This window comes from Chrysemys picta, chromosome 25 (assembly GCF_011386835.1).
Source record: "Chrysemys picta bellii isolate R12L10 chromosome 25, ASM1138683v2, whole genome shotgun sequence".
NCBI classification, from domain to species: Eukaryota; Metazoa; Chordata; order Testudines; family Emydidae; genus Chrysemys; species Chrysemys picta.
The window spans coordinates 3623479-3643610 of NC_088815.1; the positions used below are offsets into that span (position 1 = coordinate 3623479).

The 20132-nt window shown below is 53.2% G+C and overlaps 1 protein-coding gene across 3 annotated transcripts in view; it reads right to left on the reverse strand.

Moving 5' to 3' along the window:
* Nucleotides 1–796: 796 nt before the first annotated feature.
* Nucleotides 797–20132, reverse strand: part of LOC101950925 (mucosa-associated lymphoid tissue lymphoma translocation protein 1-like) — a 29180-nt gene continuing 9844 nt past the window's right edge. Inside the window, exons 4-17 of one of the 3 annotated variants that reach the window (XM_065578134.1) lie at nt 19703–19833; nt 19134–19284; nt 18152–18330; nt 17757–17853; nt 16785–16832; nt 9599–9637; nt 8641–8844; nt 7022–7199; nt 6031–6105; nt 3876–4003; nt 3598–3747; nt 2902–3059; nt 2517–2651; nt 797–1602 (exon numbers count right to left, since the gene is read on the reverse strand). In XM_065578134.1, the coding sequence (XP_065434206.1) occupies nt 1243–1602; nt 2517–2651; nt 2902–3059; nt 3598–3747; nt 3876–4003; nt 6031–6105; nt 7022–7199; nt 8641–8844; nt 9599–9637; nt 16785–16832; nt 17757–17853; nt 18152–18330; nt 19134–19284; nt 19703–19833 (2033 nt within the window). In that variant the 3' untranslated portion in view covers nt 797–1242. The remainder of the gene's footprint in view (nt 1603–2516; nt 2652–2901; nt 3060–3597; nt 3748–3875; nt 4004–6030; nt 6106–7021; nt 7200–8640; nt 8845–9598; nt 9638–16784; nt 16833–17756; nt 17854–18151; nt 18331–19133; nt 19285–19702; nt 19834–20132) is intronic. The other 2 variants (XM_065578135.1, XM_065578136.1) reach the window with 2 other exon arrangements.

The following is a 20132-nucleotide window of genomic DNA, read 5'->3' on the forward strand; positions in this document are numbered from 1 at the left end:
GCCCTTTCCGCGTGGCTGGGAGTGGGAGGGAGCAGGGGGCGGAGTTAGGGTGGGGAAGGGGCGGAGTTGGGGTGGGGGTGGGGTGGGAAATGGGCGGAGCCAGGACCCTGTGGAGGGTCCTCTTTTTTTATTTGTTAAGTATGGTAACCCTACATGACGGGCCATTGTGCAGATGGGCAGGCTGGGGATGGCTCTTACAGAGACAGTGGTGTCTTGTTCCCTTTGGGGACAGGGGCCCAGAGGGCAGCAACTTTCTATACCCAGAGTGGGCACAGGATGGGCCACCCAGCCCTCGCAGAAAGGGCTCCTACCTCCTGGTGAATGGAGAGGCCAGTCCTCACAGACCGCACAGTCCCTGGTCTCTCTACTGCAGTGGTTCTCAAATTTTTGTCCTGGTGACTCCTTTCACATAGCAAGCTTCTGAGTGTGACCCCCCCCACCCTTACCCATTAAAAACACTTGATTATATATTTAATACCATTATAAATGCTGGAGGCAAAGCAGGGTTTGGGCTGGAGGCTGACAGCTCGCAACCCCCCATGTAATAACCTCATGACCCCCTGAGGGGTCCCGACCCCAGTTTGAGAACCCCTGCTCTACTGCGTCTGCCAGGGGGAGATGGGGACTCCCCATCACGAGGGGGGTTTGTACTGGCTGAGCAGCCACCAGCCGGCCACTGTTGTGGGCACTACCCTGGCAGGGGGGATCTGAGCTGAAGCTTCAAGGGCAAGTGCTTCCTCTCCTACCCCCAATGCCCCCCCCCAGCCCCCCATTGGTGCAGAAGGCCCGTCTCTTCTTTTATATTAAGGTCTACGTTTATTTTCTCAGTACAACTCCCCAGCAGCGCCCGGGTTTCCCTGCGATCCCATGCAGAGAGGCCAGCGTGGGCTGGCTGGGAGGACTACGGACACAGCGTTCCATCGCTAGCGCGGGAAAGAGGGAAACAGCTAAGTCCTGGGCCGGTGCAGCCCCTACTGGGTTGAGGTGTGCACTGCAGGAGACTGGACTAGGCGAGCCCAGTGGTCCCTTCTGCCTTGGGATCTGGGACTCTCGCGCCTGTCAATAGCTCTGTGTTATTTGGTGCTCAGTGATCCATTTACAGACTGGTTCCCAGTCTCTGTTAACTGTGTGGGGTGGAGGCCAGGGCAGAATCTGACCCTAGCGGTTTCCTTCGGTCCACGCTGGGAAGAGAAGTGGATGGTGACGTTTATGCCGGACCCCGATACCCCATGTATCACTCCGCTACATGGAGCGAGAGCCTGGGAACTCAGGGCTCAGGTTCTCCTCGGGGGTGTTTGCCCACTGGCCATCTTCAGCACACCAGTTGCCAAGGTGCGAGTCACAAGGCAGACTCCGGTAGGTCTCTGAGGCAGCTGGTGACTCGGAGGTCTCCATGCTCCCAGTGCTTTGGAATGAGCCGGTCAAGGCGTCTGCACACAAGTCTGCATGAGCCAGTGGGGTGTTTGCCCCTGGCCCGTCGCTGACACACAGGTTGAGCTTTGCAATCAGTGGTTTCCCGATATTTACTGACTGGCTCTCCTCAAGGAAGTCGTCGAGTCCTTGGTATTGGTACTGAAGGCAGATGGTGAAGGCCAGTTCTTTCTGCAACAACACCACGAGCCGGGGTTACCATAGGTGGGCATGTGACAGGACCATGTGACACTGTTATCGCCTTACGACATCTACATCACACTCCTCACTGCCCTCTCCTTAACCACCAGCCACAAGGTCAATGCTGGTCCTTTGACTCCTGACGGTGCCAACTCCTCCCGGCTGGGACTCCGTTCCAGGGGCTCAGCACCATTCAGGATGGCCTTGTGGGGAAGGCACTGGCCTGGGACCCCAGAGAGCTGGGTCAAATTAGCTCTGCCACAGACTCCGTGTGCAGCCCTTGGCAAATCACTTCACCTCTCTCCCCCTTGGTTCCCCAGCTGTACTGCCTTTGTCTGGCTCCTGTTAGCGTGTGTCTGTGAGCAGGGACTGTCCCTGCAGTGCCCAGGAAATGGGGCCCTGCTGTCAGCTGGTGACTCTAGGTGCCACTAGATAATAACTTGGACGTTACCCGAGGGATGCATTGGATCCATTCACTATAACATGCATAATAGCATGGGGAGCTCCTGCCCGCTGAGGCTGCTATTCATTATGTGCATTGCCAGGGCACCTAGGAGCCCCAGTCCCGGACCAGGACCGCGCTGCGCTAGGTGCTGTACAAACACAGAACAAACAGTCCCTGCCCCAAAGGTTACAGTCACTCACTCCAGCAAAGCCCAGCACTGGTGAGAAGGATCGAAATCCCGGTGTCAGGGCACGGGAGTCCCCTGAAGGCAGCGGAGTGAGCCAGCGCATGTACACTAGGGCTTCACTTGGCCTCCTTCTGCATGATCAGGGTCATTATTTTTTCCCTGCCTTTAGCCTCTCTTGGCCCTGCAGGAGCTGGAGTCCGTTCCACCTTGGATGTGGTTACACAACCAGCAGTCTCACCACGAACAGCACCGACGGGGCAGGGCAGCACTTACCCTCAGCTTCTGCAGGCCACAGAGGCGGCTGTAGAGGCAACACTCGGGGAAACTGAGGCTCCAGGCCAGGGAGAGGCTGCTCCCCATTTCCTCTGGGCTCTCCTTGTTGGTAAATTTCAAATCCACATCCAGCTCCTGCCAGAGACAGCACTATCATCAAAGGCAGCCAAGGCATGAGAGGGCACCAGGCTGCAGTACCGCCCACCCAATGCGGTCCGAAATCATGACTCAGCATCCCCGAAATCACGAGATTGGATTGAAAATCATGAGATTTAAAAAATAATAATGGTGGGGGTCTAGTTGTTCCCAGCGCTCAGCCCCCAACCCCGCAGTTATCCCGAGCCAGGGCTCTGAGCCAGGCAGGCTCTGGCACTGGGCCTCTCACCTCTGGGACATCTGTGAGTTTTGCTTCACACCGTGTGATCTCCTGCGGCATCTCGACGATGCGGGTGTAGATGATCAAGATGTTGGAGAACTCAGCAGCGAAGCCCAGCTGTACCCGAGCCCCGCAGTCGAACTGGAGGTATCGGCTTTCGGGAAGCACTGCAAACAAAGAAATGGGCCCATGATATGCGTGTGTGTCTCACTGCCACCTACTGGTCAGAATGAGAACTGCTCAGCCATGTGTCCTAGGCCCTCTCCTACCAACACTATTAATGGAGATTCTCCTTCAGCTGACATGGCAGGGGCCTGCGCTTTGGGAGTGGAGGAGGCTCTGGGTCCTGTCCCCAGGGTCAGTGTGGAGCTCCCCGATGGCAGCTGCTTTGTGACACTAACTCAGCATCCCAGCAGTGCTTGTCCTGATCAGAGCTGGGACAATAGCAACAAAGCCATTTGCAGAAGTTTGACGAGATCTAGGCTTCCTGCTGGGCCCAGCTGTGTGCCCCTCACGCTCTAGCTCTCTGCTCTGTCCCGTGCTTTCTGGGTAACTGCATTGCAATGCCTGCTCCATGGGCTGAGACCTCCCCGAGTCACTGCAATCCCTGGGGGCTCCCTGAGTAACGCCCTCCCCCCGCCTCCAGGACAGGCCTCTCTCACTGTCTGCCTCCCTCAGCAGGGATAACGGGGCCCCAATTCTCACCATGGGCCTTGGCCCATTGCAGGTTCCTGACAGAGAACTCCTCTGGGCCCTCGGACAGTTTAATTGGATCAGTGAGGGCTCGTCGCTCGGACAGGTTACTCCGCAGCTCCAGCGCCTGCCTGCCCTTGGTGATCTCCAGGGTTCCCATGTCTGGAAGACACAACCAGGGCTGGGCACATGACTTCAGCACAGCCGTGAGTCAACGGCTCGCCGACAGTCCTGAGCTGTAACGGGCTGGCCTGGAAGAGTCATTCTACCCCCACCCCAGGATAACCCACCTTCCGCCACCTTGTCCAGCAGCACCGTGATCTTCTCCTCCTCCAGCAGCCATCGCTTCAGGAAGCTGACGAAGATGCCGTTGAACAGTTCCCCTTGGCTCAGCTCGTAGGCCTCTGCGTCCGCACATCTGGGAGGGGCACGGAAGAGAGCTAAGGCCTGGAGCTCCTTCATGGCAGGGGTGAAGCCTCTTCTATGCCCAGCTGCTCCCTTTCTCCCGCTCAGCACAGAATGGCCTGGGAACCTGGCCTCAACAGCAGCTGGCTTGATTCGGACTCTTGAGGAAGCTTTGGGTTCAGGCAGAACGGCTCACCAGAGATGGTCCGGAACCAAGACCCTGGTTCCAGACACCCTTACAACCTGGGGAAGTTCAGGTTTGGGTCTGGGCCTAGGGCAGGGGTGGGCAAACTCCGGCCCGCAGGATCGTCCTGCCCGGCCCTTGAACTCCCGGCTGGGGAGGCTCGCCCCGGCCCCTCCCCTGCTGTCCCCCGCAGCCTCAGCTCGCCGTGCCGCCGGCGCGGGAGGGGGCTGCACGGCAGGGACAGGGGAGAGCAGGGAGGGAAGCTCAGGGGAGCAGGCGGGCGGTGCGGGTGGCGGGAGCCTGGCAAACGACTCAGGAGGAGCACAGGGCGGCCGAGCAGACAGACGGAGAGAAGCGGCGCTTTGAAGGGGAAACTGCAGCTTCTCTCCGGCTGCGTGGCTGCCCCTGCTCCTCGTGAGCCCTCCGCCCATGTTCGCAGGGCCGCATTCTGAAAGGGGCTTTAGAGGGGGGGTTGGGTAGAATGGGGTCCCGGGGGGGCCTGTCCGGGGGCAGGGGTGGATAGGGGTCGGGGCAGTCAGGGAGCGGGGGAGCTGGATGGGGGTCGTCAGGGGACAAGGAGTGGGGGGGGGTTGGATGGGTCGGGTGTTCTGAGGGGGGGCGGTCAGGGGGCGGAAAGTGGAAGGGGGCGGTTAGGGTTTGGGGAGGCACAGCCTTCCCTACCCGGCCCTCCATACACTTTCAGAACCCCGATGTGGCCCTCAGGCCAAAAAGTTTGCCCACCCCTGGCCTAGGGCCTATCAAGGCAGCCCAATAGCCAAGATAAGGGGGGAAGAGAGGTTGGATCCCCTTGTGTTCTAAGGCTGGGTTTTTCACAGGGCCGCAGGGACTTTGCTGCCCTTGTGTTTCAATGGGAACCGGAGCCTCGCTTCTCCTGGAGCTTCCGGCCCCGGAGCTGTGCCCCTTGCTTCGCTCTCCAAGGCCAGTCTGAGGGGGGAATCCCCCCTCTCCACTCCCGCAAAGCCTGCTCATGACGCAGCTCCCCACCGCGAGAGCTCAGCAGGCCTGAGAGGCAGACGTACCTACCCCACCAAAGCACCGGGGTCTCAGCAGCACCATTGCTTGGGAGAGACGCAGGCAGCAGCCCCAGAAAGTCACCCCCTCCCCTCAGGTTACAGAGGGGAGAAGTTCTGGCTTGGGACAGAGACACGGAACTGAACAAAATACACAGCACATGCAGTGCGGGGGAAGTGCTGTCTGGAGAATAAAGTCCAGGACTGGGAGGCAGGACACTTGGGTTCTCTGTCCAGCTCGGCACGGATCAGCCATGTGGGCGGTGGAATGCCAGCTTGGCTTGATGTGCCTTGGTTTCCCCACCTCTAAATGGGGGCTAATAACTCTACCTTCTTCCAAAAGGACTGTGATGCGTAATGAATTAAAAGTGCTCTGCCCCAGTCCCTTGCACTTACACAGCACCTTCCAGCCAAGGAGTTCAAAGCAGGTGGCCAAGAATTGTTACGGCCACGTTATGGACAGGGGAAGGAGCCCGAGGCACAGAGCAGGGACCTGACATGCCCCAGGTACTGCAGAATGGGGTACCGAACCCAGCTCTTTTGACGCTGACTCCCTGTGCACTAACCTGTAGACCAGGCTGCCTCTCGGAGAGCTTGGGGTGAGAGGCAATATGGAGGTGTGCTGCATTATTGCCCTTTCTCCTAAGGATTGTCACCCCAGGAGGCCCATGCAGAACACACCCCTGCTAGCAGCTCTCCAAATACAGAGTGACTGGTGGGTTCAGTCCCCTGTAATGGACCCTGCGCCCGTCCCCCAACTCAAGCCCCAGGAGGACACAGATGAGGAGTGACTGTGGCCAGCGGGAGGCGACAGGAAGCACCTACGTGGCGTAGCCGAAGACAATGTTGGCTGTGACCTGCAGCGCCCCCACCTGCGGGATGATGTCGTCGTTCAGGTTCCTGAAAAGAAATGGAAGCACCTCATGAGGGACATGAAACCTACACAGTCCATGGTCGCTCTGGGACCTCCGGGCTGGGGCCAGGCCAATGGGCTCTGATCAGAGGAGCGGAGGAAAGGTTTCATGCTATTCACTTGCCTATCGGTGAGCTCTGGGAGGTAGTGGCCTAGTCCCTCAGGTGGGAGCCCTGTTGCTTGGGCCCCCAGGCCCAGACAGGACAAAGCCCTGCAGGACATGCTGTAAGGAACAGCCCTGAACCGGGCTGGAAACAGTGCAAGCCCGATGAATTGTTTAGCATGAGGCCAGTGCGCCAACACAATGAGACACCAACTGGCAGCCCAGCGTCGTCAGCACTGCAATACTAGCTGGGGAAGACCTGTTAGATCGGCCAACGAGCCGGATACGAGCCGCGGGCGCCGAGATCTCAATCTGTCTGCGCCTGGAGGCTACAGTGTCTTTACTTGGTGGAATGGCGTCATTTGCCAGCGACGGCACAACATGGCACTTGCCAGCTTAGCAGCAGTCAGGCTAAGAGACGCATGGTGGCTGCCTCTGCGTGCATGTTCTTGCGTGCGTCTGGGTAGGAATCCCTGGGTATACGCATGCCCACAGGCAGCTGTGTGTGGCTATAGAGTGTGTGGCTATAATATTTCACACCTGATAGCATGGTCACACGTGTGCTTGCACCAGTGTCTGTATGTGTTCTGGAAAGCAAAAGGACTGCTTTCGCACGCCCTTGCTGTGTACGTCCCTTGCACTTACATAGCACCTTCCAGCCAAGGCCCTCAAAGCAGGCAGCCAAGAACTGTGTCCCCATCTACGTCCGCGGTACAGGAGTGCGAATGCAGCCACTCAGCTGTGCCGAGCGACGCTTCCTGGCCCTGCTGCTCCCGGGCGGCTGGCTCTGGGGTGCTCACCTCTTGCGGCACATGTCCAGCAGGAAGATGTTGAGGCCGGTTTGCCGCTGCTGCATGCTCTTCAGCACACTCTGCACGCACAGGCAGTGCTCCGAGGTGTAGGATCTCGGCGCGTCAATCGGAACCATAAAGCTGTTTCCAAAGTTCTCGTAGCCGTGGCCAGCGTAGTAGAGCAAACCTGGGGGAGGGAGAGCAGGAGCAGAGTGCATCAACCTGCACCGGTCTGTGCTGCTCTCACACCGTCTCCATCTCTGCCTCCCTCCTAATTCTGGCCTTGCAGCCCGCTGCATCCAGGGCTGCAAAGTCCATTCCAGGGGGGCTCAGAAATCCAGTTCAGGTTCTCCTCCTCCTTCCCACTCATTTCTCCGCCTGACCTATACACAACCCTCCTCTGCTCGCCCAGTTCCCCCCTCCCATCCCTGGGGTCATACTGCCTGGAGTGCCCTTTCCTGCTTGCCGCAATGGATTGGCCAGGCTGTCGGAGGGGTCCTGCGTTAGGCCTTCAGCAGGATCGTCGGCCTGGCTTCAGGCTCTGGCTATGCCACCCCGCTGACGCCTGCTAAGCCAAACCCTGTCCTTAATGCCAGAGCCTTCCACAGCTCGGCCTCACCCAGTGTGCACCCACTGAGCTGCTAACAATCCAGCCTCCAGGGCCCCTTGGCTTCTCCCACAAGCATCTGTGCGCTCTCTCCTGTCCCGAGTGGGAGGCACCCAGACAGACTCCTCCAGCCATCCCCTGGTCCCTCCAAGTCCCTCCTCGCCCCCGTGTCTGCGGCCTGTGGGCATCTCCTAGGTGGCTGCTAGCCGACCTGTGGCCACTGTACCTGCCGAGCTAGGAGATACACAGCTCCTGTTGTGTTTGTCTGCCTGTCGCCCCATCCCTCCCTCCCACTCCCTCATTTCTCCTTATGGCCCCATTACCTTCCTGTCATTCGCCCTCTGTACCTCTGTACAGCACCCAGCACAACAGGGCCCGACCTGGCTGACACGGAGTTATCGTGACTCCGGTCCCCGGGCTGTGTGGCGCAGTGTGCCAGGCTAGAGCTGAGCAGTAGTGAGAGCAAGGAAGGCCCTTGCCACCCCACGGTGCGTCTGTGACCCCCACCGGGCTGCTACCGATCCCACACCTCCCAGACCGTCTACAGTTGGTGACAATCACTCAGTGCCAACTCCCTTCTGGCACTTGGGCAAGTGAATGAGGGCGATTACGAGAAATGATAGAGCCGTCTAAAATACACACGCTCCACCCTCGGCTTTTACTGCCTGAGCCCCAGAGATGCTGCCCGACCGCCCAGCCACAAGAGGGGCAGGAAACGGGCGCCTCCACTGAGGGGGCAACAGTTTTTTAAGTTTAAAATTTGACTCCATTTAAAACTTGGCACTTTAAGGAAAAAAACTGGGGAAAAACTTTGAAATGTTCATGAAAATCTTCCTGTGTATTTACTGGTGAAGAAGTCCCACCCCTCCCAGCCTGCACTAGTCTGCCCAGACGGATCGGGGCCCCAGCAGGAAATGGCGTATTCCAGCGTAGACCAACGTACACCATGTAGACATCCCTTCCTCCAGTAAAGAAGGGCTCTCCCACCGCTACCCAGCGACATAGCGCACTCCCTCTGTACCGTACACTCCTTTGTCCAAGAGGAGAAGGAACTCGTTGACGGCCATCTGCATCTCGTCCTTGCTCAGGTCCAGCAGGGAGACCACCTTGAAATCCAGCTGGCGCAGCAGGTTGGTCAGTTCGTGTACGTCCACCATGGGTGCTTTCAGGTGCTTGTGGTGCAGGTAGTTCATGTTGCCCATCAGCAGGGCCACTTTGTCTGTGGCTGCCCCAGGAGAGGGACAAGAGGAACAGGTCAGGAGGATGGGGAGGGAGCGAGGGGAACCCTCCTGGGCCCTTTGGGATGAACGTTCATCCTCTCCCTGCTTCTATCTCCCCTTCACGCTCAGCACCACCCCAGACAGCCTCTTGCCCCACCTGCTGTAGATGGGCTCTCTAGAGTCGGGATGTAACTAGTCGGCCCCAAGTTTTAGCCCTGGGCCTAGACCTCTATTCCAAAGCAAGGCAGAGTCCTCCCTCCAGCTGGCTTATCCCTCCAGACAAGACTTTGGCTCCTCCTTGAAGGCCACACTTTGCCTAAAATAGCCAGCACGCTGTGCTCGCTGCCTGCCAGTGGGTGCCAGGGCTGCGGCAGGGGTAGGAGGGCATGCTGCAAAGCCATGGAGGAGATGGGCGATGGACAGAGCCCTGGAGATTGCATTGCCAGGCCAATCCTAGGGCTGGGCTAGGTGGTCTGATGGCTCTTCTCCATCTCTCACATCCACAGGCAGGGCTGGATCCGCGTTGGTTCTCTGCCCAATCCACAGGGAGGAGCCCACGTGAGGATGGATCAGCGAGACATGTTTCTCCACGGGTCAGCTGAGACGGGGCTGGCTGGGAGAACAGTCTGGAATGGGTCCCCGCCTTGGCACCAGGGAGGAAGGAGGATGCATGTATCGAGGGGGGAAGGCCCAGAGCCGTATCTCTCGAGCCATTTCTAAGTGGAGGCCTGGCCTGGGGATTTGGATGCAGCCTCTTACCGTACAACTGGCTGGGGCCGTTGTGTTCTGGGGCACTCCCTGGAAAGAAAGAGACACACGATCATCTCTCTGAGCACCACACGGGCACCATGGCTGGTAGACCCTGCCCCCCCGGCGGGGAGGGAACCTCGGCAACCCAACACAAGTCCCAGGAGCTCCCTTGCCCAGAGCAGCACCCCCTGGGCCGCAGGGCAGGCACTCAGCCCCCAGCAGCCAGCTAAGCTGGGCGAGGACAAAGAAGAAGTCCAGTCCACTAACTAGCACGTGTAAAGGCCACGGCTGCCGTGACAACGCCTGACCTGCCCCATGGCGGGCACAGCCAGAGCCTCCAGCCCAGGGGAGTTGGGTTCAGAGAGGAGCTCCTAGGTCCGGGTGGGACCCACCTGGGCCTCACCTATGTGAAAGTGAAATGAATTATATTAAAGAAATAGAATGAATTAAAGAATGCTGTATGTACCTTTAAGTAGAAATGAGAAAAGCTGCAAGCCAGGGGGGCAGGAAAGCAGACATTAACTGCTTAACTTGCCACTTAAGGGCAATTGGTGAAGCATTAGTCTTAGATCGATAAGAGTTAACAAGGAAGCAGGATATGCATATTATGCTCCATGCATATTTTACAATTTTGCTCTCTCTGTCCCTTTGTTTAGTTCGCACCCTTTTATCTGTATAAATAAGACTGTTTGAATCTTGCATGGAGGCTCACATTATCTGAATGTATTAGCAGAGCGCTGTGCTAATAAAACAGAGTGGTCTGACAAACTATGAGTCCTGAGTCTAACTTTGACAATTTGGAGGTTCCACCGAGATGGCAACCGTCTTCACTGGGGCTGTGTGATTCCTGACCGTTTTTGTAGGACGACCGTGGTAGCCGGCACCTGGGCATTTGGCCCGAGCGGTCCTCCTCCTGAACGGAAGGGTGCACGACCACAGTGAGGTCTACGCCATCGAACCTGTTGGTTCCCACTCTGTTCTGGTAGGGATCCCGGGATCTGACATCAGGAATCTGGTCAGGTAATTATTTCTGTGTTTTGTCCGGACTGAGGACTGTTCTGTCTCTGTGTCTATCCGTCCTCCTGTGGAGTGTTTGAGTCTGGGTGCCATCTCCGTCCGGGGATCGGCCGACCAAGGGGTTCCTGTCCCCGCGGTCTGAGTGAGTGAAATCTGCACAATCGCAGCCGCACCGCACCTTGGGTAAAACTCTTGGTGTGAAAGCAAGGGCGATTGAGTCAGTAGCCTGTGGGCTCCTTTTGTGTGTTGCACCGGGCATCGCTCTGACGAACCCGAATTTCCTTCTTGTGTGATTGGTGTGTGTAAAGTCCTCCTGTATTGGTAACCAGACGTCTAAGTCGGGACAGTTCCCTAAAGGAACGCCGGCTCAGTTTTAGGAAGGGTCCGGACTCCTGTAAATTTCTGGAAAAATGGTCTAGGCTAACTCAGGGAGATCCCAAAACTCAGTGGCCACTGTTAAAACCTTGGAACAAGGACCGAGTGGACATCTTAAAAAAAACAAACTCGGTCAGCCTAAAACTAAATTGGCTAAAGGAGAGGTTAATTGTTTCATGCAGTGATGGGAAGAGGCAAATCGTAGGTGGACAAAATCAAAACTCACCTCTCTCAAATATTCAAATAATAAATTAAAAGCTTTATTAAAAGCCTCCTCTCCCACCACCAGACTGAGCGCTCCCCTTCACCCTGTTCTCTGACAAACAAACAAACAAACAAAAAAAACAAAAAAAACCAACAACCCCGGATCGATCCCAACTCCCTTCATACTCCCCTCTCATTGTAAAAAGGATAAAATGCCCCTTGTTCTGTTCCCCTTCGTTGTCTGTCTCAGAAACTGATTCTTTAGTGTTCCATTACCAATTCAGCAAGGAGGGTGGGCTCCTCAACTAGCCCCCACCCTTCCTGGGCCCTTTCCTTAAGCATTTCTTTCAAAATTGTGAAATGACCACAATATCACTCACAAAAATGGTTCATTGGAAAAAGCAGGATTGGGCCCAGACAAGCAGGCAAGCAACAGATAAAGAAACTAAAAAAAAAAAAAAACAGGTTGGAAGCCCTAAGGGCATAGTGTCAGGAGTAAGTGCAAGTATGAACCCCTGGAACAATACTTAAAATGGTGAAATCTGAGTTGATAAAGGTGTCATTTTGGGAAATAAACAAGTGATTTAAGGAAAGAGAGTGAAAAGTTAACTCTACAGAGACTAGAGAGAATTAAACAGTTAAACTTTGTGAAAATGTTAAAAAGGATCTTGTTAAAAGAATTCTTGGTTTCTTTGCAGCCATTCTAAAGGAAAAAATGGGCCCTTTTCCAGAGGAATGTCTGTAAATAATCCAGGTAAAGAGACTATCTAATTAAAATCATTTGACTACGGACAATTGAGTCAAATTTGCTAAAAGAACATAGGGGGGGTTCTATTAGAACTGAACTGCCCCAAATGTATAAAGGTAATGTAATTTATGTACAGCTATGTAAAAACAAAGCAGTGTAAAAGGGATGTTAAGGGAGAGAAAATGTGTATGTATCTGTCTGTCTGTGGGAATATGTGAGGTTTGTAAAACTCCTCTTTTGTAAGTTTAAGATAAATTGGTTTGGTTTTGTTTATAATGCCACTAAAAATCCATTTGACTCTTTAATTCAAAGTTGCAAAACTGACAGACCTTTTTGCCAGACACAGGTAATCAGTGTTGGTTGACTTTGAGATTTGGTATTTAACCCTTAAGGGGTAACTTGATTCTTTACAAAATTTAAATGTTTTCAAATAAAGACCAAGTCATGACTGCAGCAGGACAGTCAAAATCAGAAAAATAGGGAGAGATTCTGGATTCTGTTTGTTTTTGTAACAAAATAGCAAATGAAAGCTGTAGGAAAAGAATAAAATCAGTGGCCCTCTGAAGCAACAGCAGGGGTGAGGTGCACAAAACAAAAAGAAGAAATGTTAGAAACACTGAGCCTTAAAATGGCTCTGTGTAATCAGACTGTCACTTTGATAAGGGTAAATAAAACTCTGTAAGAACAAAAGAAACAGTTACACTTATGTAAAAATTAATCTGGCTAATGGTTTAAAAGTTAAAGTATAGAAGGAATGTGCAGACGTGTGCAGTGTATATTATAGAGGGGGTAAAAGAAATGCAAACGAAACATGCTACTTAATTAAAACCCTATTCGGGCTCCAAAGGAGCCACAATAGACTGTGTTCTTTTTCAGCTCTATGTGTGTTTTGGAAGCAAGAGTTAAAAGTAATCAAAACTCTGGTAAAAGTTAATTGTGTTCCTTTTAAGACAGAGTCTCTGAGCTCTGCTAATGGTTTTGAATCCAAAAGCCAAGCCTGTGTGGATGCAAATTATCTAACTGATAAAGGAAGTGAGAGAACTGCCAGCACAAAGAAGTTGCAGATAAAGAACATACCTGGTCAGCAAACAAATGGTCTAAATAAAAGGCACGGTATAACAAGATACCTTTAATTAAAATAAATTTAATGTTACTACGTACCCCTGTAACAATGTATAGTGTGTATGATTTTTGAAGAAAAAAAATCCTTTATGGTAATGATGCTTTTCAGCTGTTACCTGTGAACAAACTTAAAGCTTAATACAGCAGGAAAGACATTGTAACCTTGGTCTGCTGTAAAGGGAAAACTGAGGTACACCACCTCATGGATTTAATGACTGAACAGTGGGATAATTTCCCCATAACTCTTAAAAGATAGAAGCCATTAAAACCTGGCCTGCCTATAGAACAAAAACACAGGAAAATATGGAGGTAATTCCTCTTGTTTTGCCTGCAATCAGCAAGGGTACGTGTAAAAGAAAGGGATATTTTAAGCAATAATGAATGCCACCCCAAAAGGGGTAGAAAAATGTTATTTTTGTCTTTCAGAAAAAGCTAATATCAGCTACAGGACAACCTAATAAGAAACAAATAAAAGTGGGTATGCTTATCCATGCCTGTTACTCCAAAGCCCTGTAGTAAAGACATCTCACTAGGATCCTGTATGTGGGATAAAATGAATAATGAGACCAAAGTACTGTATAGTGGGCTATGTGTATGTGTTAATTCTTGGGGGGGAAAGTGTTTTAAAAGAATGGAAGTGTTAGCAACCTTCCAATAGACAAATGTAAATGTAATGTAAGTACTGTGTTTACAAAAGATAAAAAGGTAATATAGTTCCTAAAAACAAACAAAACGGCAATGTGGGAAACCAAACCATTCATATTATACATGCAAATGGCAGCATGTTAAGAATTGCCACTGCAGAAAGACATAACAGCTTACCATTGGTATAATGTATTTTCTGAATGGTCTCCCACAACTACTGGCGTACTAATGTTACTAACCCTAATTGGTTTTGATTTTAAATTGTATGTGTTTAATTGTAACATTTAAAATGTGCTGTTGGATAAAACAAATGTATGCAAAGCTAGAGCCACAGGCCCAAATCACCTCCCAGTATTTTCTATTACGTGGACTAAATAAGAAGTGACACTGGCGATTAATAATCTTGGTGTCAAAAGGGGGATATGTAGGAGCAGGATCTTATAATGTCCCATAGGAATTAATGTATGATTTGATTTCATCCCTGTCAGCCACCCTTTTTGAATAGCAGAAAGGAATGACAGACCAGAACAATCCTTATGACTGATTATGGTCACCCTTTTGTTTTAGAATAAGTTATAATGTCTACTATGGTTTCCTATATGTATTACAAAGTAGGCCTCTAGTTAAATATACATATTGTGTCTATGTTAAGTAGATTAGAGGAACATTGAAGGCCTGGGTCTCAATGTAAATTGTCTTGGTTATTGACTGTAAAACTTAGCAAGGTTTAATTTGCAATGCCTTTTTTGCTCCATATAAAATACTACTGTTTGTATTCTCAATCTGTGTGAATAAGGAATGTATGCATCAGGAAAAGATAAGGTGTGAAGGCCATTGTTATAGCCAGAGTCAAGGAAGAAGAAGTAAAGAGACTTAAAGGACATCAAAAAAATCATCAGGTACTGCTTACTATCCAGATGGCTGTTAAACTGTCTGGCATCACAGCGTGCATACATGCTTCGCAGTGTAAGAAGGCACCCCCCAGCAAACCAATCACCTCAGGACCACGCAGAGTCAATTTTGACTCCAGAAAAAGACGTAGAGGAACAGCCTGCAATACCTTACCATCTACGCTCTCGTAAGGGTTGCCAGAAACAGACGAGGACCTAAAGCAAGGCCCAAAAAGAAGCAGTAGTGAGCCTAGCGCCTACTGCCCGGTGGATGTAAAACCGTGACTGCGGTTCCCTCAGTTGAGGTTGTCAGAACCGGAAGGGCCTTGCCTGCAACATGTGCCTCTGGTGGCGCCTGTTCCTCAGCTGCTGGTGTCTTAAGGTCTGGGGAGTCCACAATGACAATTCTTTTATCCAGCAGCAAGTGTGGATAGCTCAGACTCTTAATATTTCTAATTGCTGGGTCTGCAGCCACATCCCAGCCCACTCTCAAGCTGGTGTTCCTGTCCTGGCAATCCCACTCAATTCCCCAGACCTCACTGGAGGACCTCGTCCGTTTAACAGAACATGGAACAATAATGACACTTGGGAAGCAGTGGGAATAAATGTATCTAAATGGATAAGTGTGGTGGAGGGAAAAGGTCATTGGTGTTGGGTGTGTAATGGGACAGGGCTGGATCTGGGAAAAAGTCATTGTCTTCAGCATATTGTGGTCAATGGTGTATGGGATTGTTCAAACAAAACTAAAGAGTGGTGGGCCGGGTATGGGGATATGAATTTTTTTCTCAACCTGGGATCAAACAGAAAAATCAAGCTCATGTTCCCCCTACAGTAATCTTAGTGAAAACAATACAATCTTTCAATGCCATGCAAATAACACCACTCCTCGTAAGGAGAATTACCCTGTGCCCTTCGGAGGATATTACTCCTCCTTTGTAGGCACCTATGTGACAAATGGGTGCAACCGACCCTTCCCAGCCTTAATAGGCCATCATTGGGTTTGTGGGACCAAAGCTTATACTGTGTTACCAGCTAACTGGTCAGGTATCTGTTATCCCGCCCGACTCTTCCCACAATTCCGAGTGCTAGGGTCCTTCCTACGAGAACGCCTCCGTAATTTCAGGCGAAGAAGAAGGGACTTATCAGATGCCCAATGGTATGTAAATAACATAAGCCCCTTGACCTGGGAAGAGGCCATTGGCGGTTCCCTTATCCCACTTGGGGGAGTAATACACCATGCAAAAAGGCTCCTAAGGTTACAAGCAGTAGTTGAAATAATGGCAAAAGAAACCGGAGAGAGTTTAAAGACCCTGGCCAAAGAAACAGGGGCGATCCGACAGATGGCCCTCCAAAACCGTCAGGCACTGGATATAGTGCTGGCGGCCAAAGGAGGGACCTGTGCTCTCATTGGAAAGAATGTTGTGTGTTCATACCTGACGACACCAATGAGGTAATAGATCGTGCTAGTCACTTAGAACAAATTGCATCTCTTCCCCATGAAGAGCCAAGTTCTTTATGGAAGTGGCTAAGTAACCTATTCAATTTCTCTGGCACAGGAAACTGGTTGTTTCAGGGAGCCCTGACTATCCTGTTTGGAATCCCAATGATTTTTGTATGTTTTCAGTTAATCTCCTGTTGTATCCAGAATTGTGTAAGGTATGCCACCCAGGTGACTACCCCAAAACAGAGTGCTAATATGATGATGTTAAATATCACTGATGAACGAAGAGATAAAGAACTATTAATATGTGGAACCCAGTAATTGTTGGTCTTTGCGTAAGCTTGACCAAAAGGAGGGATTGTGAAAGTGAAATGAATTATATTAAAGAAATAGAATGAATTAAAGAATGCTGTATGTACCTTTAAGTAGAAATGAGAAAAGCTGCAAGCCAGGGGGGCAGGAAAGCAGACATTAACTGCTTAACTTGCCACTTAAGGGCAATTGGTGAAGCATTAGTCTTAGATCGATAAGAGTTAACAAGGAAGCAGGATATGCATATTATGCTCCATGCATATTTTACAATTTTGCTCTCTCTGTCCCTTTGTTTAGTTCGCACCCTTTTATCTGTATAAATAAGACTGTTTGAATCTTGCATGGAGGCTCACATTATCTGAATGTATTAGCAGAGCGCTGTGCTAATAAAACAGAGTGGTCTGACAAACTATGAGTCCTGAGTCTAACTTTGACACCTACCTGCGTCCTCCTCCCGCCAGGAGCCTCCGGAGGCAAACAGCTGTGGGCCTGGAACAAAACAAAGGGTGAAGTCGTGAGGCTGGCGAGATGAGCAGGGCTGCCTGGGAGTGCCGGCTCCGGCTGGTGATTGGGGCCGCAGTTCATTCGTGCCACAGTCCTTGCCCCAAACCCTGTCCTCCCTGCAGGGCTTGCAGACAGGCACAGGAGGCACCGTAGGAAGCGCTGCGGTCTCTTCTCCCACCCCCAGGCCTCGGCGAGGCTGGGTGGGACCGGCCATTCCCCACACAACGCCTCTGGGAAGGTATTACAGAGACAGGAATGCCCAGGGTGGGCAGGGGGTATGTACCCTCTGTCCCTGGCCATGCCCGGGTGGGAACTCCAGGCCAACATGGGAGAAGATTATTTTAATAAGGGCCCTCAACTCCTCCCCACACCTTGCAGTCTAGCCAGGACGCAGCTGGGGCCCCGTCCATTTAACATTATGAGCAAGCTAGGGTGGCCGTGACCCCCAATACCTGTTCATGAGACCCCTGCTGAGATCCCTGGGTTTAACAGGCAGCCCTAGGCCCATCACCAGGATATCAAGCACCTTCCCCCACTGCACCAAGCCATGTGACTAGCATGTGTCCCACATGATTATCCGGTTTTCACATAGGACTGACCACATCACTTCACAGCCTGCCCAGCAGCCTCAGAGCTCTCCCGCAGGGCAGGGCTGGTGGGGTGGGGACTGCCTGCAGGCTCGGTGCGCCCAGGTCCAACACGCGAGCAAAATGTGGCTTCTGTTCTCTAGTGGCTGGTCAACAGAGGGTAACAGCCTACTGCTGCTACCCGGGCACAGAGTTGCTCCTTTAGCTCGAGTGATGGAGGACGGAGCTTTGGTTCTGAAGGCCCCCGTTCCAAGCCTGCCAATGGCCTGCAGTGGGGGTGACTACAGATCCCCAGTCCCGACACCAGATCCCGAGTCCTCACCAATCTCCACCACCGTGTCCTGGCTCCACAGCTCCTGGAAGAGGTTAAACACCTTGCAGGCATAGCGGCCTCTCTCCGCGGTTGTCACCAGCTTCACCTGCAGCGAGGGGAAAGGAAGAGGCGTGCTCCAGCGGGCAGACCCTGCACTCTGGGCACCATACACTGTGACTAGAGCCCCCAGGAATCTGCCTTTGGTGAGCTGGGGGCTGCGGGCACTGAATGCAGCAGAACGTGCACCGGTGGGCTAGGCTGGGAGCCCTGAATCCGGGATTACCCCTCGCTCGCTCCCCCCCACCTTGGGCTGCTGAGCCCACAGCGCCTTACCGAGAGTCTGCAGCCCATTACGGGCCCCCTGCCCAGCCAGCAGCCCTTGCCCAGACCCCAAGGGAGGGTACCTGGAGGTGGGAGTTCCGCGCCCCCTCAATCGGACTCCCGTTTCGGAACCACTGGTACTGGGGCGGTGGGTTCCCGATGGCCACGCACTGCAGCTGGAGGGAGTCTCCTTCGTCCAAGTTGCAGGGCTGGGGCTGACAGAGGATCTGCAGTCCCACCATTGTTGGGCAATAGCCGCTCGCTGGAGGGGGGTGGAGAACAGAGTGCTAGCCTGGGGCAGGACAACGCAGGCACAGGAGTCCTCATGTGGGACCAGGCTCATGCAAGGGCAGCCAAGGGTGCAGTCCTGCAGCAGGTGGGCAATACGGAGGCCCAGCCAGTGGAGACTACATATCCCAGCAGGCACTGCTCCATCTCAGTCTGAGCAGCAGGGCACTGTGTCACTCCAGAGCCCAGATCGCCCTCTGCTCATAGCCGGGCCGCTTCAGTTAATCATCATAACAGCAATCCTGAGCCCTTATCTAGCACTTTATATCCACAGAGCTCACGGTGCTTTACGAAGGAGGGCAGGAGCCTTGTCCCCATTTTACAGATGGGGACACTGAGGCACAGAGGCAAAGTCACCCAGCAGGCCACTGGCAGGGCCAGGAAAAGCATCCAGGACTCCTAAGTCCCAGTCCAGTGCACTACCCACTAGACCACACTGCCTTCCACTGTAATGCACTCGCAGGAAGGCCCTGGTGACCCCAGCCTGTCAGGCAGGCTGCTGTCAGGCAGGCTGTTTAAGGGCTGGGATCAATGGGAGGACGGCATGCGAAAGGACTGCAGGACAGGACACAGCTGGTACCACAGGGCAGCAGGCCCATCCCAGGCACAAGCATGAAGCCCGCATTGACGGTACACGGCCCTCCCGCCTCGGCCAGGCCCAAAGGGCAGAATCTGCAAGTCAACACGGTGCCAAGACTGGAGCTGCCCCCAGACAGCTCAACTGCCGGCTGCTTTCCCTGCCGCTGCTGCAAACAGCCCTGTGACTTGCCCTCCTACCTGAGGCAGGGCTGCTGCTCCGCTTGACCTGGAGCCGGGCCCACCTGGAGAACGCGAAGCTGGCCCTGTGGTTAACGCGGCAGATGTACCAATCCGGAGTCTGTAGAGTGGCTGGGTCAATCACCAGCTCAGGGGAGGTGGCACCAGGCACCTAACAGGCACGAAATAAACCACGCCAGGTCTAAGGGGGCAGGAACCATGCAGCCTCTTGGCCCTGCGCCCTCCATCCATCCCCAAGTGTCCCGGACTCCCGCCCCCCACGGGGGCTGCACCGGGAGGCTGCATGGTCTAATAATACCACCTAGCATTGACACAGAGCTCTGAGCACGGCCTGCGCTGACCAGGCACGAATGAATCCATTGGCCTCAGCTGGAGTTGGGGGTGCTTCGCTCGGCCCTTCGTGTCTCAAGCTGCGTCCCCCAAATTTGACTCGCCCAAGGCTGCTCAGTGTGTCAGTGGCACAGCTGTTCTCCTCCCACTCGACCCTGCTGCTGCTGCAGATTTATTGACTGATTAATTTATTAAGCCTGGAGATTTTCCATTTTCCCTCCTCCCTCCCCCAGCCTCACCTCCTGCTTCCCACAGAACCACTGGTAGCTGAGTCCCGGGGGCCCCGTCGCCCAGCAGCTGAAAGACGCTCGGGTCCCTTCTGTAACCACCTGAGATTCGGGCTGCACCACGATCCTGATGGACTCTTGGACTGCAAGAGAGGAAAGAACACCCCCCTGGCTCTCTAGGAAATCAGGCCCCTCCAGGAATATGTCACAGGCTCGGTCTACACTCAAACGTTAACCCAGCGACGTTGCTCAGGGATGTGAAAAATCCACACCCTGAGCAACGCAGTGAAGCCGACAAACACCCAGCACAGCCAGTGCTAAGCCGAGGGAAGAATTCTGCCAGCGACGCAGCCACTGCCTCTGGGGGAGGGGGATTAGCTACCCCATGGGAGAACCCCACCCGCTGCGGCCGAGGGTGGCTATGCTGAAGTGCTAGAGGGGC